Source organism: Electrona antarctica (genome assembly GCF_951216825.1).
Source record: "Electrona antarctica genome assembly, chromosome: 9".
In the NCBI taxonomy this organism is placed as follows: Eukaryota; Metazoa; Chordata; class Actinopteri; order Myctophiformes; family Myctophidae; genus Electrona; species Electrona antarctica.
In genome coordinates, this window is record NC_136790.1 from 46,662,051 (window position 1) to 46,680,435 (window position 18,385).

Consider the following 18,385-nt stretch of genomic DNA (forward strand, 5'->3'; position numbering starts at 1 on the left):
AGCAAAGATATGAGTTAAAAAAATGTCCTCTGTGAAAGAATATATATTCAAAGAATTGCACCACATTTTCACGACTTTTCAAAAAATAGCCGCTCATAGCGTGGCACTGAGTGCCGCGCTGTGAGCTTGTCGATCTGCTATTTTTCAACAGCTAAAGTATAAAATATAGTTTAGGTTAAAAGCTAAAGCGACACCCATCCTTAATAATGGGTTAAAAACTGAGTATTTTACTTTGGATGTAATTCTTTGGCAAATGCACCGAATAGATAGACTGTTTTAGGTTCGGCAGGTCGGTCAGTTAGATTTAATGCCGTTAGAATCAGTACAGGTTACATCTGAAAGTGTTGATCTATCGATCCGTTCCGTGTGATGGATCACTAGCGTGTCACATGACGCATGCTCGTATTGATCAGCGTCGTTGCACGCCAGTTAATAAATGGGTATATATTCAGACTTGGAATAAATCAAGAGGTGAACAACGGGGATTATTTTGTGTAATGATGACAGGACATCAGTCATCGCCCAAATTCAGCAGTCAATAAAAAGCCATGGCTTTTGCAACGTATATTACTCTTTAACGGTAAAAATAATGGATGGAAATTCTACTTTCGTTCATATTTATTGTTGGCTTTAACCCCGTTCAGGACGGGAACCCCTTTCAGGTGTTTTTAAGCATTATGTTATACTTTAGCTATTGAAAAATAGCAGATCTACAAGCTCATAGCGCGGCACCGAGTGCCGCGCTACGAGCTTTGTAGGTCTGCTATTTTTGAAAAGTCGTGAAAATGTGGGCGCAAATCTTTGAATACATATCCTTTCAGAGTAAATCTTTGCTTCTGGGGAGCGTCCATGGAAGAGCATAATTTAAGATGGGGGGGGTCGGCGGGCCAATTACATATATTTTTTGGGGTCCTTTGAATTGAAATAATTTGAAAAAACACTGACAGAAAACTGTCATGATTTAGAAGACATTTTGTAGAATCGGTCTCGGGTCTAAATGGATTAAATAACAACACAAAAGTCCTGCTCGAGGCCCCGACCTCCCCAACGTGGTTCGAACCGACCACCATTACCATCCTTAGAGCCCGTGCTCTTTACTAGAGTGTGTAAATATTGAAATTGGAATAAGGGCCTTTCTCGGCCCCACTCCTCTCACATTGTTTATATTGTGTTTAGTTTCCAATATGGCCGCATAGGGGTTGGGGGTTGGGGCGGAGGTGAGTGGGCGGGGTCGACATAATGCCCTTACTGGGCTGCATTCAAGACACTTGCCTTGTGTCTGACACCTGACTTGTGTCTGAACACAAACAAAATGTTTGGTCAAACCATATGGACTTCCATTGGAAATGCATTGGAGCGGCCATTATACACAGACACAAGACGGGTGTCTTGAATGTGTGAACGCAGCCCAGTAAGGGCCCCCCCCCCCCCTCCTGGTCCTGTGGCCATCTTGGAAACTAAAACACAATATAAACAATGGGAGAGAGGTGTGGCCGAGAAAGGCCCTTAATGGTGCCTTAAAATGGCATGCGTGATATTGTACAGTGTGTATATACACTGAATAATTAACATTGTATGGTAAACTATAAGGGGTATTTTATAATGTTGGGTATCTAGGTCTTCTGTATGGTAAACTACAGAAGGTATTTTATAATGTTGGGTATCTAGGTCTTCTGTATGGTAAACTACAGAAGGTATTTTATAATGTTGGGTATCTAGGTCTTCTGTATGGTAAACTACAGAAGGTATTTTATAATGTTGGGTATCTAGGTCTTCTGTATGGTAAACTACAGAAGGTATTTTATAATGTTGGGTATCTAGGTCTTCTGTATGGTAAACTACAGAAGGTATTTTATAATGTTGTGTATCTAGGTCTTCTGTATGGTAAACTACAGATGGTATTTTATAATGTTGGGTATCTAGGTCTTCTGTATGGTAAACTACAGAAGGTATTTTATAATGTTGGGTATCTAGGTCTTCTGTATGGTAAACTACAGAAGGTATTTTATAATGTTGGGTATCTAGGTCTTCTGTATGGTAAACTACAGAAGGTATTTTATAATGTTGGGTATCTAGGTCTTCTGTATGGTAAACTACAGAAGGTATTTTATAATGTTGGGTATCTAGGTCTTCTGTATGGTAAACTACAGAAGGTATTTTATAATGTTGGGTATCTAGGTCTTCTGTATGGTAAACTACAGAAGGTATTTTATAATGTTGGGTATCTAGGTCTTCTGCATGGTAAACTACAGAAGGTATTTTATAATGTTGGGTATCTAGGTCTTCTGTATGGTAAACTACAGAAGGTATTTTATAATGTTGGGTATCTAGGTCTTCTGTATGGTAAACTACAGAAGGTATTTTATAATGTGGGTATCTAGGTCTTCTGTATGGTAAACTACAGAAGGTATTTTATAATGTTGGGTATCTAGGTCTTCTATATTGTGAGATATCTTGTGATATCAGCATCATATGTATTGTCACATCACAGTTTTCCCTTCTCCCTTAGAGATAGGGTGAGAAGTTCAGTCACGCGGGAGAGACTCAGAGTAGAGTCGCTGCTTCTTCGCCTGGAAAGGAGCCAGCTATGTGGTTTCGGGCATCTGGTTAGGATGCCTCTCGGGCGTCTCCCTAGGGAGGTCCTCGACGCACGTCCCACTGGGAGGAGACCCCGAGGCAGACCAAGGCGCAGATGGAGGGATTACATCGACTCACTGGCCTTGGAAGGTCTCGGGATCCCCCAGGAGGAAGTCACCAATGTTGCTCTGGAGAGGGAAGTCTGGAGCTCTCTGGTGGAGCTGTATTCTTGTTTACAATACAAGTAATGGGTTTCACAAGGAAGTGCCCTAAGGGTGGCCTTAAGCCCAAACCACACCAAAGGGTCGGGTTGGGACAAAACCTTTTTTTGAGGTAGACCGCATTGGTGTGGTTTACCTTAACCCTTTCTGGACGGGAACCCCTTTTGGTGTTTTAAGAAAATTGTGCTCGTAGCGCTACGAGCTTGTAGGTCTGCTATTTTTGAGTGGTGCAACCACTACCTTACGGAGCTATGTGTGTGGCTGGCTGGGTGGGTGGGTGGGTGCGTCTGAGCACGAAAACAGCATGGTTGTGCGCAACCTAACACACACAAACACACATGCACATATTAACTGTATATATGGTGATTTTGGGTGTGCCAGTACAGTGCCAGTACAGTACAGTACAGTAGAGGGACCCCCACACGGTAACGGTCATTTCTCAACCGTTTCGGACGCGGGGCCAGTGACGGATCAACCCCTCTCAAGGCCCTGGCGCTTCACAAAATCAAAAGGCCCTACAGATTCAGCCAATTAATTAATTAATTAATTAACATGCATTTCGCCTTTAGCACATGCACTACTGCCTGCGCTGCCCGCTGACAGCCTGACACAAGACACAGCCGCACTGGGCACAGCCTTTCCAACTTCAGTCTCTGCTAAACTATTATGTAAGGACTAGGAGATTACTTTATGGTTATTAATACAGTCATTAACAATAAACATGCAGCAGCGTGTTTTGTCTAAATTGTCTTTGTGGCCAACAAATGTAGCTACATTTGCAAACAGTGCTGTTGACCATGTTGTTACATGGTCCATATAACGTGTGTACCAACAGACAATGCCAATATGCTATATTAATATTAGAACGTTTTAAAGACAGATTAATTATTGACGACAATGCAACCAAGTTGTGGTGGGTGCAACGTCACTGAAAACTTTCATAATAGCAAATTAGCAATTACATTAATTTACTCACGAGTGCTGAAATCGTGAAATGGAGGATGTAAGAACACACTTTTGTTGCATTAGAGCAGGGTAAATATGAAGTTTTGCGCCAAGGTCTTGTGTTTATATTCCTCTTACATAGGCTGTAGGCTATGTTATTGTCGCAACAACAACACACGTTGGTCGGTCTGAGAGAGGGGGCCTTCCTGAGAGGGGGCTTCTGACGGCGTTGCTTACGAAGCGACGCGCAGCCGTCGGGAACCCCCCCAGGCCCCCCTTGCTGCTAGTATCAGGCTGCTACAGAAACTGTCAGACGAGAAGACCAAAAACACTAGCGGGGGTTCCTGTGTTGCGTTATATTTTTCGACAGAAGCAACAGTTGTACCTATAGTCTCGTACCGGGCCCTGCAAGCTTCGGGCCCTGGCGCTTAAGCTCCACCTAGTTCCATTGTTAGTCCGGCTCTGCGCGGGGCCGCTCACCGGAATCGGGCCGGCACCCTGGGTGCGTTCCTGTGGATGAAAATGTGGCCCAAATGTTTATGTATATTCTTTCAGAGCGAGCGTTTTTAAGTCAAATCTTTGCTTCTGGGAGGTCACTGGGGACAACATTATTTTCAGATGGGGTTCGGATGGGGTTCGGGGGCCTCACAACAAGAAGGTAGAGTCATCGTCATACCCCGGGGATCGTTAATGTGCACAGTACTAAATTCTACGACTCTATTTTGAGTTTTATTATCCTGAGTGATACACAGTAGTAACATTCAGAGGGTGGATGCTGGTGTTGGGTTCCTTATAGCCAGGCTTACAGGGGTTTGGACAGGCTAGGTGAGTGGGCCGGTGTGGATTACAGGACTGACACTCTATCTGAGCCCCCCCTATCCCCAGTTTCTGCTACCTGTCACTGGCTCCTCAATGCCTCCCTCCTTTCCCCCTGTGTGTCGTGACTCCCGTCCCGGGGGCTCTGGAGCGAAGCGGGCTGCAGCGTCAGGTCCCCCCCCCCCCCCCCCCCCCCCCCGGTGATAATGATAACGAAGGGAGGTGGTGGTGTAGTGGCACGATAAAGCATTGGACGGTGTGTGGCTTTTAGGGTCAAAGCAGCACACCGTTTCACACACGACCGCTTTGTTGATCGGGGGGGGGAGAGACATAAAAGCTGGAAGCCTTAGAGAGAATGGCATCGCCCCTCTTGACCTTTTCTACCCAAACCGGACCCAGAGCCCGTGACCTTATCAGCCTGAGTGAAGTGGACAAGGGACCAGTGAAGTGGACAAGGGACCAGCCAGCAGCCTTGTGTCATGATTCTGCAGCGATACTGCTGAGGATGGTGGATACTGTACACAGGCTGCCTTACAAAGCCAAACGTGCACTTGTTGGGTTTTTTGGCTGATATTGGGTTTATTTAAGAGTTTCAACTGGTCAGCCAAATGAGATATTGGCAAATAAGTGATATTACACTAATTGTAAAATAATGTTCTTGAGGTAATTGTTTTCCCCCTCCAAATCACGAAGGCTAATTATTTAAGATACACAACAACGTAGTTACTGTACTGCAGCATACAGTGTGTTTTGTGATGGAACCTTCCTCTCTCTCTCTCTCTCTCCCTCTCTCCCCCCCCCCCCCCCCCCCCCCCCGTTTGTTTTCTGTCTCATGCTCTCTCTCTCATTCTCTCTGTCACATCTGGTTTGGGGTCAATTCACTTTCAGTTTAATCAATGTGCAGGGGGTGGATTTCCAATCAAATGAAATTGTAAATCTTTCCACAAATGGGTTCATATATTCCAGTCAATGAAGGAGATCTGAGAGCACGTTGCTGTGTGAATCGCTTTGACCTGGATTGACTGGATACGAATAATAATGTTAATAGCTCAGTGCTTTTCTAAGTAAAAGGAATGGAACCGACTTCATTAGAAAAACAAAAACAATAAGTGCTATAGATAGCTATAGAAAAGATAGCTTTAAGCATGGGTTGGGGAGTCATCTTAACCAGGCCTCAGCTGGGAAAAGCTCTCTTGAAGGTGCGTGCGTGCGTGCGTGCTATAGGTGCTTCTCTGAAATTATGTGAAATCTAATTTAGATTATAGTTGCATCAAATCAGTTTCCCCTTTCACGGCCCTCTCGGTATTCTATTTTTAAGTCTGCGTGGAGAGCCAAAGGTCACGCGCTGGTTCCAAGAATAGGGCTGTCAGTTGGCAAAGAGGCTGCATGCTGTCTGCTGTATCTGTTCTGTTGTGATGGAGGCTTGCTGCCGAGGCAGCAGCTCAGCCCCTTTTCCTCCACGTCAGGCCCTGACGGCATCTCTTTTAATTATCTCCCCGGCACGCTCTAGAGCTGGCCACACTCTGATAAGTAAAGCCTCCGTGTGGTGTGGAAACTGGAAAGTAACTATAGGTACATTCACTTAACTCGTTTAGACCTGAGGACGATTCTACTGAATGTCTTCTAAATCCTGACAGTTTTCTGAAAAACCCCTATGTTTCTATGTCAGTGGTGCTCAAACTATTTCATGTCAAGGAGCCCAAGAATTATATGTAATCGGCCGCCGACCCCCACCTCCCAGAAGCAAATATTTGAGTTAAAACATTCGCAAGATTTGCACCACATTTTCACGATTAAAAAAAAGAAATAGCAGGTCGGCCTGGGCCATGGCTCAATGGTCCAGGCACCTTGGCTGGTAATCCAGTCTGGCAGAGTGCCGTGGGTTCGACTCCCGATCCCGACGGCCTTTACTGCATGTCACCCCCCCATCTCTCTCTCCCCATTTCCTGTCAGCCTACTGTCTGTCCCTCCATAAAAAATATAAAATAAAGTGGAAAGCCACAAAAAATAAATAATAGCAGATCGATCTACAAGCTCGTAGTGCGGCACTCTGTGCTGTGCTATGAGCTTGTAGATCTGCTATTTTTCAATAGCAGATCTACAAGCTGAGCGGTTGAGAAATGACCGTTACCGTGTGGGGGTCCCTCTACTGTACTGTACTGTACTGTACTGTACTGTCACTGTACTGTACTGGCACACCCAAAATCACCATATATACAGTTAATATGTGCATAACATAAAACCCAAAAGGGGTTCCTGCCCAGAATGGGTTAAATACCACTTGGAGGTGTTTGTACTACACTACATGTATTTGAAAACTTTAGTTGCCATGGTTACTTTGTAGGTTTTGATTATTATGTTATTCAAAAAACTGAAAATACATTGAAAATAGCCGATGTGCATCTATAGCGTTGTACATCTATAGCGTCTAGATCTGCTATTATCAAAGGATTTTTGTATACAGTACATTGTACTGTATATACATTTGAAAACATGTGTAACAAGTACTTTTTGATACCAATACTGTTGTACTTTTACTCAAGTCAATTTAGACTTCAGGACTTCTACTCGTCACGGAGTAGTTCTACGTCGCAGTATTGATATTTTTTACGGAAGTAAAACTTGCGAGTACCTTTTTCCACCAGTGTGTGTGTGTGTGTGTGTGTGTGTGTGTGTGCGCGCTGCCATCTGCAGCCATGGCTGCTCTGAGTCCAATCACCTTGTCTTGTTTACCTTTTGGCCACCCGCACAGCCGTTATACTCACACTCTCTATAGCTCCGCGGTTCACTGTTACCATACCACGCTATTCATTTTAAAACGGTTAGTCCCAATATTTGATTCTGATTGGCTGGTTTCTGATTAGACCACGTAGTAAATCTCACGATAATCCACACCTTCAATCACTTCATATCGTTCCCAGCTGCGTTACATTGATCCCGCAGCTCTGTAGCTGAACTTTGGGAAGGGGGAGCGCTTGATTGCCTTACGTTGTACAGACATCGAGCGCCTCCTATTCCCCCATCACAGAGACTGGCCCGAGTTAAAAACAAGGAAGTGTGGCTCGCTCTGGTGGGCGCACAAAATGTAGCTACTTTTGTGAATTAGGAATAGTTTTATGAGGTTAATATTGAATATTGATGTTTGTAACAGTGTTGCGTCGTGTCTCACTATGCCTCTCAGCCATTATAAAACACCTGGTAACCTGAGACCTCTTGTGGCTTATTGCAGGGTAACCTGAGACCTCTTGTGGCTTATTGCAGGGTAACCTGAGACCTCTTGTGGCTTATTGCAGGGGTTCTGCATGGGGACCCCCAATACAAACCCCAGACTGCAAAAATAACCATAATAATAGAGAAAATATATCATAATTGAATACTGAAACCAAAAAGTTTATGCATGCGCCACATACTATGTAAACTCTTAATTTCCATTTTCCAGCCATTCAGTTGCAAAAAAAAAGACTAACGTTTTTTTATTTATTTTTTTATAATAATGTGGTGACCCCCCAAAATAATTTGGCGACCCCCTGAAGGTCTGTTTGTAATAATAACTACATGAACTCCTAGCATCCCTATTCTGGGGCAAACATCTGATGGAAAATTAGCAGTAGATCGCTGTTTTCGGCGAAGACATTTTGTGTAGTGGGCGGTAAAATAGGGCGCCTTGTATAGACCCCTGGGGTCTCTGGTCAACTATTTACCATATATATATATATATATATATATATATATAGCATCTTACATGGAGGATAACCCAACAATAGCCAATATACAGTGCAGCATAGCACGGTAATTGGTTGTGGAGGCTTCCTCCTAGCTGGCATTGTGTGTGTACAGTGTTCTGATGAGATAGCATCATTCAACTGAATGAACGTGCCAGTGCTGATCATTTCTTCAGACTATTTCCATACCAAGTTGGGGTTGGGGAGGAGAGGGGGACGACGACAACAAACAATGCAGTTCCTTAGCTGCCAGACGCCATTGACATGCAATGGGTTCAGATAGAGTTACATAATGAATATTTCATGGGCCGCCGAACAGACGAGAGAGAGAGAGAGAGAGAGAGAGACCCCTTGGTCTGAGTGCCACGCAACGCGACACCAAGGATTCCTGTGTGATGAACGCGCCGCTCCGTTCATCTCATGGACTATTTGGCTATGCCAAATCCCTTCTTTTGAATTGTTTTCATTTAGTTGTAGTCCCATTTTAGTCACCTGGAATGTTTTAGTGTTTGTCTTGTTTTAGTCGACTAAATGTCATGGGATTTTAGTCGACTAAATCTACGGTTGATTTAGTCTACTCCAATGTATTTTGGCGGGCCTTGATGCCGTCGTAATGGCTGATTTTACACTTGCTGAAAATAGCTGATCTACAAGCTCACAACGCGTCGCAGCGCGGGGGTAAACAATAGGCCCATTGAGTATGAATGAATGAATGAATGATTGATTGATTGATTGAAAATGGTATTAACAGTTTGTATAGAATGGGTACAGTTCAATGACAGTACAGGTCAATACAAAATCTGCTATATACGAGGATAAAACCAGAAAAAAAGCACTTTTTATGTTTATTTATTTATTTATTTATTTATTTGACAGGGACAATGCTCATTAATCAACATTTCAGTTTTCACTTCCATGTAAATGTGCCAGAGTTAGCCATAAGCTAATTTTCATCTGTAGTCCCTGAGCAGGCTCTTAAAAAGTTAGTAAAACTAAACATACAATGACACATACAGTACAATACAATGCAATACAGATAAAATAAAGACTATACAGAGTGTGTAGTGGGCCAGCACACAACACCATGCGTTGATGCCATGTGTGCATATGTGCCAGCACCCAACACTATGTCCATACAAAAACACTATACAATACTGTACAATACAGGAACAGATCAACATGGTACAGGGAACAGAACAACTGCAAAGTGAAGTGAAAAATGACACCGGTGATGAATACTAAATAGTAAATAGAGTCCTCCATTTTCAATTCATCAGAACATTTATAGACATACAGATGTACACTTATATGCAACAAAATATGAAATCATACTGTAAGGGAAAATAAATGTGTAAACATAATATGTACAGTATAGTAGAAAAAGGGGGGGGGGGGGGCTTTAACTAGTTCTGAATAATAATTTAACTCGAGTGTGAAAATGGACCCATAAGTCAAATTGACCCTCTGGATTGTATATTGAAGACAGCCAGAGAGGTTATTTGAATACAGCCAGGCTTTTCTTGTGACAGCATCCATAAACATTCTGAACTCTCTCTCTCTCTCTCTCTCTCTCTCTCTCTCTCTCTCTCTCTCATATTGCTACAGCTCTCTCAATATCCCCCCCCCCCCTCACGGCTCCTCTTCACATCCCTCCCACTACACGGTCTTCCCTCCCCTCCCCCCCCCCCCCCCCCCTCTCCTCCTCTCTCTAGCCTGAGCGCACCACCACCGTGCCTCTTTTGTGCAGAGCATAAGGCGTAGAGCGTGCACATGTAAGTTTAATCCAGGCAGCGGTGTGTCTGTGTGAATGCATGGGGCTGCACACCCCCCCCACCCCCCCTTGACTGACAGAGTCGGTGTGTGTTCAGCAGCCGAATGGACAAACGGAACTGACTGGACAGACCTGGCGTTCTTGCACACTGTGCTCTCTCTCCTTCTCCTCTCCATCCCTTCTTCGTGTGGGTGGGTGTGTGTGTGCATCTTCTTCACTCCGAAAATTTTGGCAGCAAGAGGTGTTATCTGTCTACTGCTGAGCTCGGCTTAAAGGGGAAATTGCGAGAGTAAATCTTCCCGGCGGGCTCTGATGAGATTCTGAATCTGATTAATTGAGGAAGCGAGCACACATGGGACATAGGGAGGATTAACGAAAAAAAAGAAAAATCCACTTTCAGTGGAAATTCTCAGAAACGTATTTTGTGTTTTTGGAAGGTTTGAACTCATTTGTGGTGAAATGTGCTGGAACTGCTGTAGCCTGAAGTGACCTGAACTGAACTGTCGTGGTGTCTTTGGTGCACATGCACCTAAAAAGAGATGCTTTAGAATTTGTGGGATTTTGGACTACCATACGTTTGACTCAACGCGGTTCGATCTGCTTCCACGTGGATTTCTTTCATAGTCGCAAACGGTCTGCTGACCTGCTCCCCCCCCCCCCCCCTCCTCCTCCCCCTCTTCCGTCTCATCCGCTCACCCCTCCCCACCCCCCCCCCCCCCACCACCAGCAGCAGCAGCACCTCAGTCTCTGTGAGCGAGTCAGTCGGTCCAGTGGCTGCGCAGTGATTTCTGTGCTATTGAACGCGTGAGACCAGACTGGGGAAGTTATAGCTGCCGACCAGGATCCTAGAGAGCCTCTGCCTCAGGAGGAGGGACTTCTGGAATCTCTTGTCTTGACACCTGGTTGTTATACCCGGGAGGACAGTTTTTGTTTTTAATTTGTGTGTGGGGAAAGCGGCCCCGGAGGGCCACCACCACCACCAGCAGCAACAATGCAGGTGTCTCTGGTGTGCACGGAGCACCGTGGCGGCATCAGCCGCAGCACGGAGGAGCGTCTGAGGGGACAGAACGCCAGCAGCCCCGGGACGGGCACCCGGAACAAGTTCCGCGCCGTGGCCATGGTGGCCCGCCACCTGGGGCAGCTGTCTGTGCAGAGCGTGCCCTCCACCAGCGAGCAGAGCATAAGGACGGGCATGAAGTATAGGTAGGGCACCAACACCAGTCCAGTGGCCATGCCAGCGTTGGCACAAAGCAGTGTTGTTTTTTTTGTTTTGTTTTAGTCAGTCTTTTTGAATAGTTTTCATTTAGTTTTAGTCCCAGTTTAGTCACCTGGAATGTTTTAGTGTTAGTCTAGTTTGAGTCGACTAAATGTCATGGGATTTTAGTCGACTAAATCTACGGTTGATTTAGTCGACTATACAATGTAATTTGGCGGGCCTTGATGCCGTCGTAATGGCTGATTTTACACTTGCTGAAAATAGCTGATCTACAAGCTCACATCTGCTATTTTCAGCATGCAACCAAGTGTGAAATGACTTATACTGGATCACTTGTCCACTATAGTCCCTTCCTAACAGTTTTCGTCTTAGTATTAGTCGACGAAAACAACACTGGCACAAAGGAGGGTGATTGAAAAGTTTGAAAATAAAACTATTAAAAAAAAGTAGTCGTCATATAAATGACATTTATAGGCCATGTAAACTTCATCCTGCACATAATTCTACATTAATTAAAACTCTGAACTCTGACTGCAGGGGAAGCTGTTTTATATTTGAAAAAAGAGTGTTATATTTGTGTACAATCAAAATATGTTGGCTTTTTTTATTATGGTGTCATGAAAATGAATGTCGATATGTACACTGACTGAAAAATAAAAACATGGCACTTAATTTTTCTTAAATGTTGCAGACCCCTTGCTGTAATGTATGCTCCACACTGTAAACGGGTCAATTTGTACACTTTCAGAGTTAAACGGATACTTTGGTTTGATAGTGACTGAGTGTAGTGGTTTGATAGTGACTGAGTGTAGTGGTTTGATAGTGACTGAGTGTAGTGGTTTGATAGTGACTGAGTGTAGTGGTTTGATAGTGACTGAGTGTAGTGGTTTGATAGTGACTGAGTGTAGTGGTTTGATAGTGACTGAGTGTAGTGGTTTGATAGTGACTGAGTGTAGTGGTTTGATAGCGACTGAGTGTAGTGGTTTGATAGTGACTGAGTGTAGTGGTTTGATAGTGACTGAGTGTAGTGGTTTGATAGTGACTGAGTGTAGTGGTTTGATAGTGACTGAGTGTAGTGGTTTGATAGTGACTGAGTGTAGTGGTTTGATAGTGACTGAGTGTAGTGGGATGTTTTTTCTTGTTTTTCTTTTATGCCCGGGGCAGTCAACCTCCATGCCGTGCTTTCTAATCCACTAAACAACCGTCATAATTATTGAATCCATTAAAAACGTAAAGCCTCTATACTTAGTAAACTAATACTTAGTTGACCGAGGTCTTAGTGGACCTGTACTGTCCATGGTCGGTCTGCTCTTTTTATCCCTGCGATCTGCGAGTTAACACATTGCGTTGTGAGCTTGTAGATCTGCTATTTATTTCTGGGCCAACATAACACCCAGGAATATGGATTCTAGGGTTGAAGGGCTTAAGAGGACTTCCGAGTCCCACATCTCCTGCTGTGATTGGCTGTCAAATACCTGCTCTCAGGACTCGAGAGGTATTGGTTAACACCACGAACGCCTGGGTGTATTTAGGACCATTAAATCAGAGCGCCCAGCGATTTACAACAACGGAGCACATTTAGTGACGCACCAGGCGCCATCCCCGATGTAGCTGAAGTAGCTTGATGTAGCCAAAACACTCTCGAGGCGATCGGCAACAGCGGGACGTACCGCGGTGGGCCGTCTGACACATAATCTTTAGCATTGGACGGATTGATTTAGATCAAGAGTTATTCATGTTTTAAGATTTTCGGTCTCATCCGCTAAATTTTTTTTGGGGGGGGGACATTTTCGATGACGTCCCAAATCGAATGTTGCGCAACAGACGCTCCCAAGCCTGTGGAGCGATGCAATCAGTTTTGATATCCATAAATCTCCGTCCTTTTATTAATCTCCATCCTGAGCGCTGGCCGTTACTAATTGATAGGACGGAGAACTCCGCTTATGCCGCTCGGGGTGTTAATTAATCACACACACACACACACACACACACACACACACGCCCGTTTGCAATGTTCTAAGCTTGTCTTGCATGCTTCCCCCACTCGGACATGTCAAACCCTGATCTGTTTGGGATCATTTAGATGGATGTAGACATAGAACCTTATAGTGTACAGTTGGGTGCCACCGATATTGTCCCTTATCATTTGACCCATTTAGGCCTGACCTCAACATTTTAAAAAATCCTTCTAAATCCTCCAGTTTTCTGAAATAAATATTTTCACGATTATTAAAAAATAGCAGACCTACAAGCTCATAGCGCGCCACTCGGTGGCGCGCTATGAGCTTGTAGGTCTGCTATTTTTCAATAGCTAAATTATAACATAGTTTAAAACACCAAAAGGGGTTCCCGCCCAAAATGGGTTAACTGTCCTTTTGCGCAGATCACGCAAACCTCAGCAAAAAGAAAAGGACAATATCGATGGCCTCCAACTGTAGCTTTACTCTACAGAATGTTCTACTGTTAGACAGATGCTAGGTACTTAGCTTCCTTATGATTCTTGATGCCTAATGTTTATGTAGTTGATGTATTACCATGTATTGTTCTTGCTTACTGTAAATCGCTCTGGATTAAGAGCGTCTGCTAAATGCCTAAATTGTTTCCACAAAACACAACCGTGCCTTTTGGTATACACAGTGTGAGCTCTTGCATATCATCACATCCGACCTCATGAACGAGTGAGTGAGTATGTTGTTTCTGTTGTTGTTTTGTAGGTATGTAGAATTCAGATTGATCACAGTTGTCCATTCGTTCCAACTATGGCGAGAGCTGTAAGTTAAGCACATCATAGCCGCTCCAGAAAGGAGAGCGGTGGTACAGTCACCTCAAAACCAGGCTTCTCATTAGTGTATAATTATTAGACCAAAATGAGTCAAGACGTCCTTGAATTGCAGAACGCAGTGTGTTTTTTGAGTGGTGCAACCACTCCTATAAACAGCTATGTGTGTCCCCGGGTCTCCGAGCACGGAAATAGCGTTATAGCGTTTGTTCACCACCAATTGACTGTCTGCGTGCGTGCGTGCGTTTGTGTGTGCGAGCGAGAGAGAGAGAGACTGGAGTATTTCCAATTTTTACTTCTAACGACAAATATTATACTTTTACTCCGGTATACAGTAACTTAGTTACTGTGTAGATTTTTATTATTATTTCAAAACGTAGATTTGAAAACTTTAGGTTTTGATTATTATTCAAAAACACATTATATACATTACACATTACAATACATTAACCACTTCAGCCGTATATACATATCGACCATTTGAAATTAGCCGATCTACAAAGCTCACAATGTGAGCTTCAAAACATTTGTACATTTTGAACATTCGACATGGGACATTCTGCATAGTAATGAGTACTTTCTACCTCGGGTACTTTACTCAAGTAAATGTTGAATACCGGACTTTTACTTGTGAGAGAGAGGGAGAGGGGGAGAGAGGGAGAGGGGGAGAGAGGGAGAGAGGGAGAGGGGGAGAGAGGGAGAGGGGGAGGGGGGAGAGAGGGAGAGAAGGGAGGGAGCTAAGGTTAGTACTAGTGTGTGGGGAGCTGCCTGGGCTAGTGTCAGTGAGTATCATTTCAATGTGTCCGTTCAAGGAAAAGCTCGCCAGCACCACTGCATCCAAGAGATTGCATTTCAGTTCACATTTCACTGCTTTACTTCACTTATTGACATATTTATTTCATGTTTATTTCTTATCATCACCAGCTATTACACTTAATTATTTCACTGCCTAGTTTGTTAACCCATTCTGGGCAGGAACCCCTTTTTGTGTTTTAAGCATTTTGCTAGGCTTTAGCTATTGAAAAATAGCAGATCTACAAGCTATGAGCTTGTAGGTCTGCTATTTTTGAAAAAATCATGAAAATGTGGTGCAAATCTTTGAATATATATATTCTTTCAGAGCAAACGTTTTTAACTCAAATCTTTGCTTCTGGGGGGGTCCCTGTAACAATAGAATCGTTCCCAGGTCAAAATGGGTTAAATGAATACAGTATACTCAGTAATAGAGTATCACCAATACTCAGGTTTACGATACGTACAGTAGAATATTGCAGAGCCGTTATGCCATGTCAGACTGTTCCACGCCGTTACCCAAGCTGGAGAATAACATGCTGATATGCTGATGTATCCAGATCAGCCTTGTGTCGTTTGCAACGAGTCTATTCCAATTCCACGACGGCTCGAGACTCGAGAATAGATCAATGCTGACACAGTCTCAGCCCTGGGGCTAGGAATGCAACGTACTCTATCTATACGTGTGCTAATCTCCCCACAAGGCCAGGGAAAAGCATCAAATTGACTGTCTTTGGAGCGGTTTCGGATGTCATCTCCGTATTTAATGTCCGTCATCGGCTGTTATCAACACCAGTTCAGTGCAGCCAGTATGGACATTTCCACATACCGACGGTGTTGTCGGTATGTGGAACATCACGCCTACTTGTGTGCAACAAGCAAGTAGGCACTCGACAGAGTGCAGTTCTAATTTAAAATAGTTCAACATTGTGAGCTTGGTTATTTGAACTATTGTAAAAGGACTTATGGTCTTGATAAGAGCATACTGGTGAGTACAGGTTGATAACATTGGAAGCGGGTGGTCTTTTCAAGGTACGAAAGCACCGTGTACAGCTTTAGTTACCGCGAGCCAGCAGCCTGCCTGCCTGCCTGCCACAGCACACAGACGGACTGAGACATCCTCCTATGTGACACTGGGCCCGGCGTGACACCACTGCTTAAAATCATCACTGGCCCGGGCCGCGAGAGTTCGCGCTTTCCGCCGAGGAATGATTCTAAGTGGCTTTTGTCACTCAGGACTGAATTAATGATGCACACGACCAAAAAACGGCTTATTACGATTATGTAAAGTATTCAAGAAATGGAAGGGAGTAATCTGTGGGAGCGGGGAGACTGGGCAGGTGGTGGAGACAATCCCATAAGACCCCCCCCCCCTCCCTGTTCTTCACAGCCCCGTTCATAAGCCCTCTTCTCCATCCACTGAACCCGAGGTGTTAGCGCTTATGGGATTCACTCAGTCTCCGTTCCAGCGATGTCGGAGTATTTGCTTAGGCGAACCACATAAACAGCAGTGAAGTTGAATGTTTAACCCATTCAGGCCTGATGTCGAAATAAAAAAAACGTTCGCTCTGAAAGAATATTATATTCAAAGATTTGTGCCGCATTTTTACGATTTTTCAAAAATAGCAGACCTACAAGTTCATAGCGCGCCACTCGGTGGCGCGCTATGAGCTTGTAGATCTGCTATTTTTCAATAGCTAAAGTATAACATAATGCTTAGTTAAAACACCAAAAGGGGTTCCCGCCCAAAATGGGTTAAAAGCTATAATATGACACAGATGCGTCCTCAGGTCTAAATGGGTTAAGTGTGGATAATATGCACACTTCACATAGGAGTGCACAGTGTGCACTCCTCAATCTTGGCGGACCAGAAAAGCAAAAGCAAGGCTTCTTTGAACGTGCAAGAACAGACAGTTTTTAGAACACTTTTGTACGAACAGCAATCAGGCTCTTTATCTCCATGGCCAGTTATTTATGGGTCTACTGTATGTGCAATATCAAGTGACACCTTTATAATTATTTTTTTATGCTTATTCATAATACATTTTTTCATGTAATTGTCTTTTCTTTTTCTTTTTATGCTTTCGCCTTTTTTATATTTTTTTCATAGAGGAATAGACGGTAGGCTGACAGGAAATGGGGAGAGAGATGTGGGGGGTGACATGCAGTAAAGGCCGTCGGGATCGGGAGTCGAACTGACTGGACTACCAGCCAGGGTTCCTGGACCGCTGAGCCACGGCCCGGGCCGTCTCTCTCATTCTTATCCCCCCCACCCTCCCCCTTTTTGTGCTGTATTTTTAACCTTATATTGTATGCCTGTATGAGCTATGGGATCATCTGAATTTAACCTTATATTGTATGCCTGTATGAGCTATGGGATCATCTGAATTTAACCTTATATTGTATGCCTGTATGAGCTATGGGATCATCTGAATTTCCCCTCTGGGATCAATAAAGTATTTGTTTGTCTTTCTGTCTGTGTACTATTTTAAAATAGTTCAACATTGTGAGCTTGTAGGTTGGTTATTTGAACTATTGTAAAAGGACTTATACGGCAAGATATAGCTTTGCTTTAAAGTTTAACCCAAATTCTCTCCATGCACTATGGTTCCCCCTAGTCTTAAGGTTTTCTGTGTGCGTGTGTGCGTGTGTGCGTGTGTGCGTCCAGCTCCTCTTACCATGTGATTTTATGTCTAGATTGTAAATCCTTTGTGATTTGCTTCAGTTGGTGTACTGGCGCCTATTGATTGTTTGATCATCAGGCTTTAGTTTCGACATACTATTGGTCCGACTGTCATTAGACTGACAACCTCAAACCCTATTGGTCCGACTGTCATTAGACCGACAACCTACCTCAAACCCTATTGGTCCGACTGTCATTAGACCGACAACCTACCTCAAACCCTATTGGTCCGACTGTCATTAGACCGACAACCTACCTCAAACCCTATTGGTCCGACTGTCATTAGACTGACAACCTCAAACCCTATTGGTCCGACTGTCATTAGACCGACAACCTACCTCAAACCCTATTGGTCCGACTGTCATTAGACCGACAACCTACCTCAAACCCTATTGGTCCGACTGTCATTAGAACAACAACCTACCTCAAACCCTATTGGTCCGACTGTCATTAGAACGACAACCTACCTCAGACCCTATTGGTCCGACTGTCATTAGACGACAACCTACCTCAAACCCTATTGGTCCAACTGACATTAGAACAACAACCTACCTCAAACCCTATTGGTCCAACTGTCATTAGACTGACAACCTACCTCAGACCCTATTGGTCCGACTGTCATTAGACTGACAACCTACCTCAAACCCTATTGGTCCGACTGTCATTAGACGACAACCTACCTCAAACCCTATTGGTCCGACTGTCATTAGACGACAACCTACCTCAAACCCTATTGGTCCGACTGTCATTAGACTGACAACCTCAAACCCTATTGGTCCGACTGTCATTAGACTGACAACCTCAAACCCTATTGGTCCGACTGGCATTAGAACAACAACCTACCTCAAACCCTATTGGTCCGA

The 18,385-nt window shown here is 44.0% G+C and overlaps 1 protein-coding gene across 2 annotated transcripts in view; it reads left to right on the forward strand.

Annotated features, from left to right (window-relative positions):
- kcnab2a (potassium voltage-gated channel subfamily A regulatory beta subunit 2a) overlaps positions 1–18,385 on the forward strand; it is a 200,063-nt gene that overhangs the window by 122,632 nt on the left and 59,046 nt on the right. Inside the window, exon 1 of one of the 2 annotated variants that reach the window (XM_079510144.1) lies at positions 10,923–11,255. The exons of the other annotated variant lie outside the window; for it this stretch is intronic. Within the exon in view, the coding sequence (XP_079366270.1) occupies positions 11,044–11,255 (212 nt within the window). The 5' untranslated portion in view covers positions 10,923–11,043. Of the gene's footprint in view, positions 1–10,922; positions 11,256–18,385 lie in introns of those variants that run through there. 2 annotated transcript variants of the gene reach the window in all.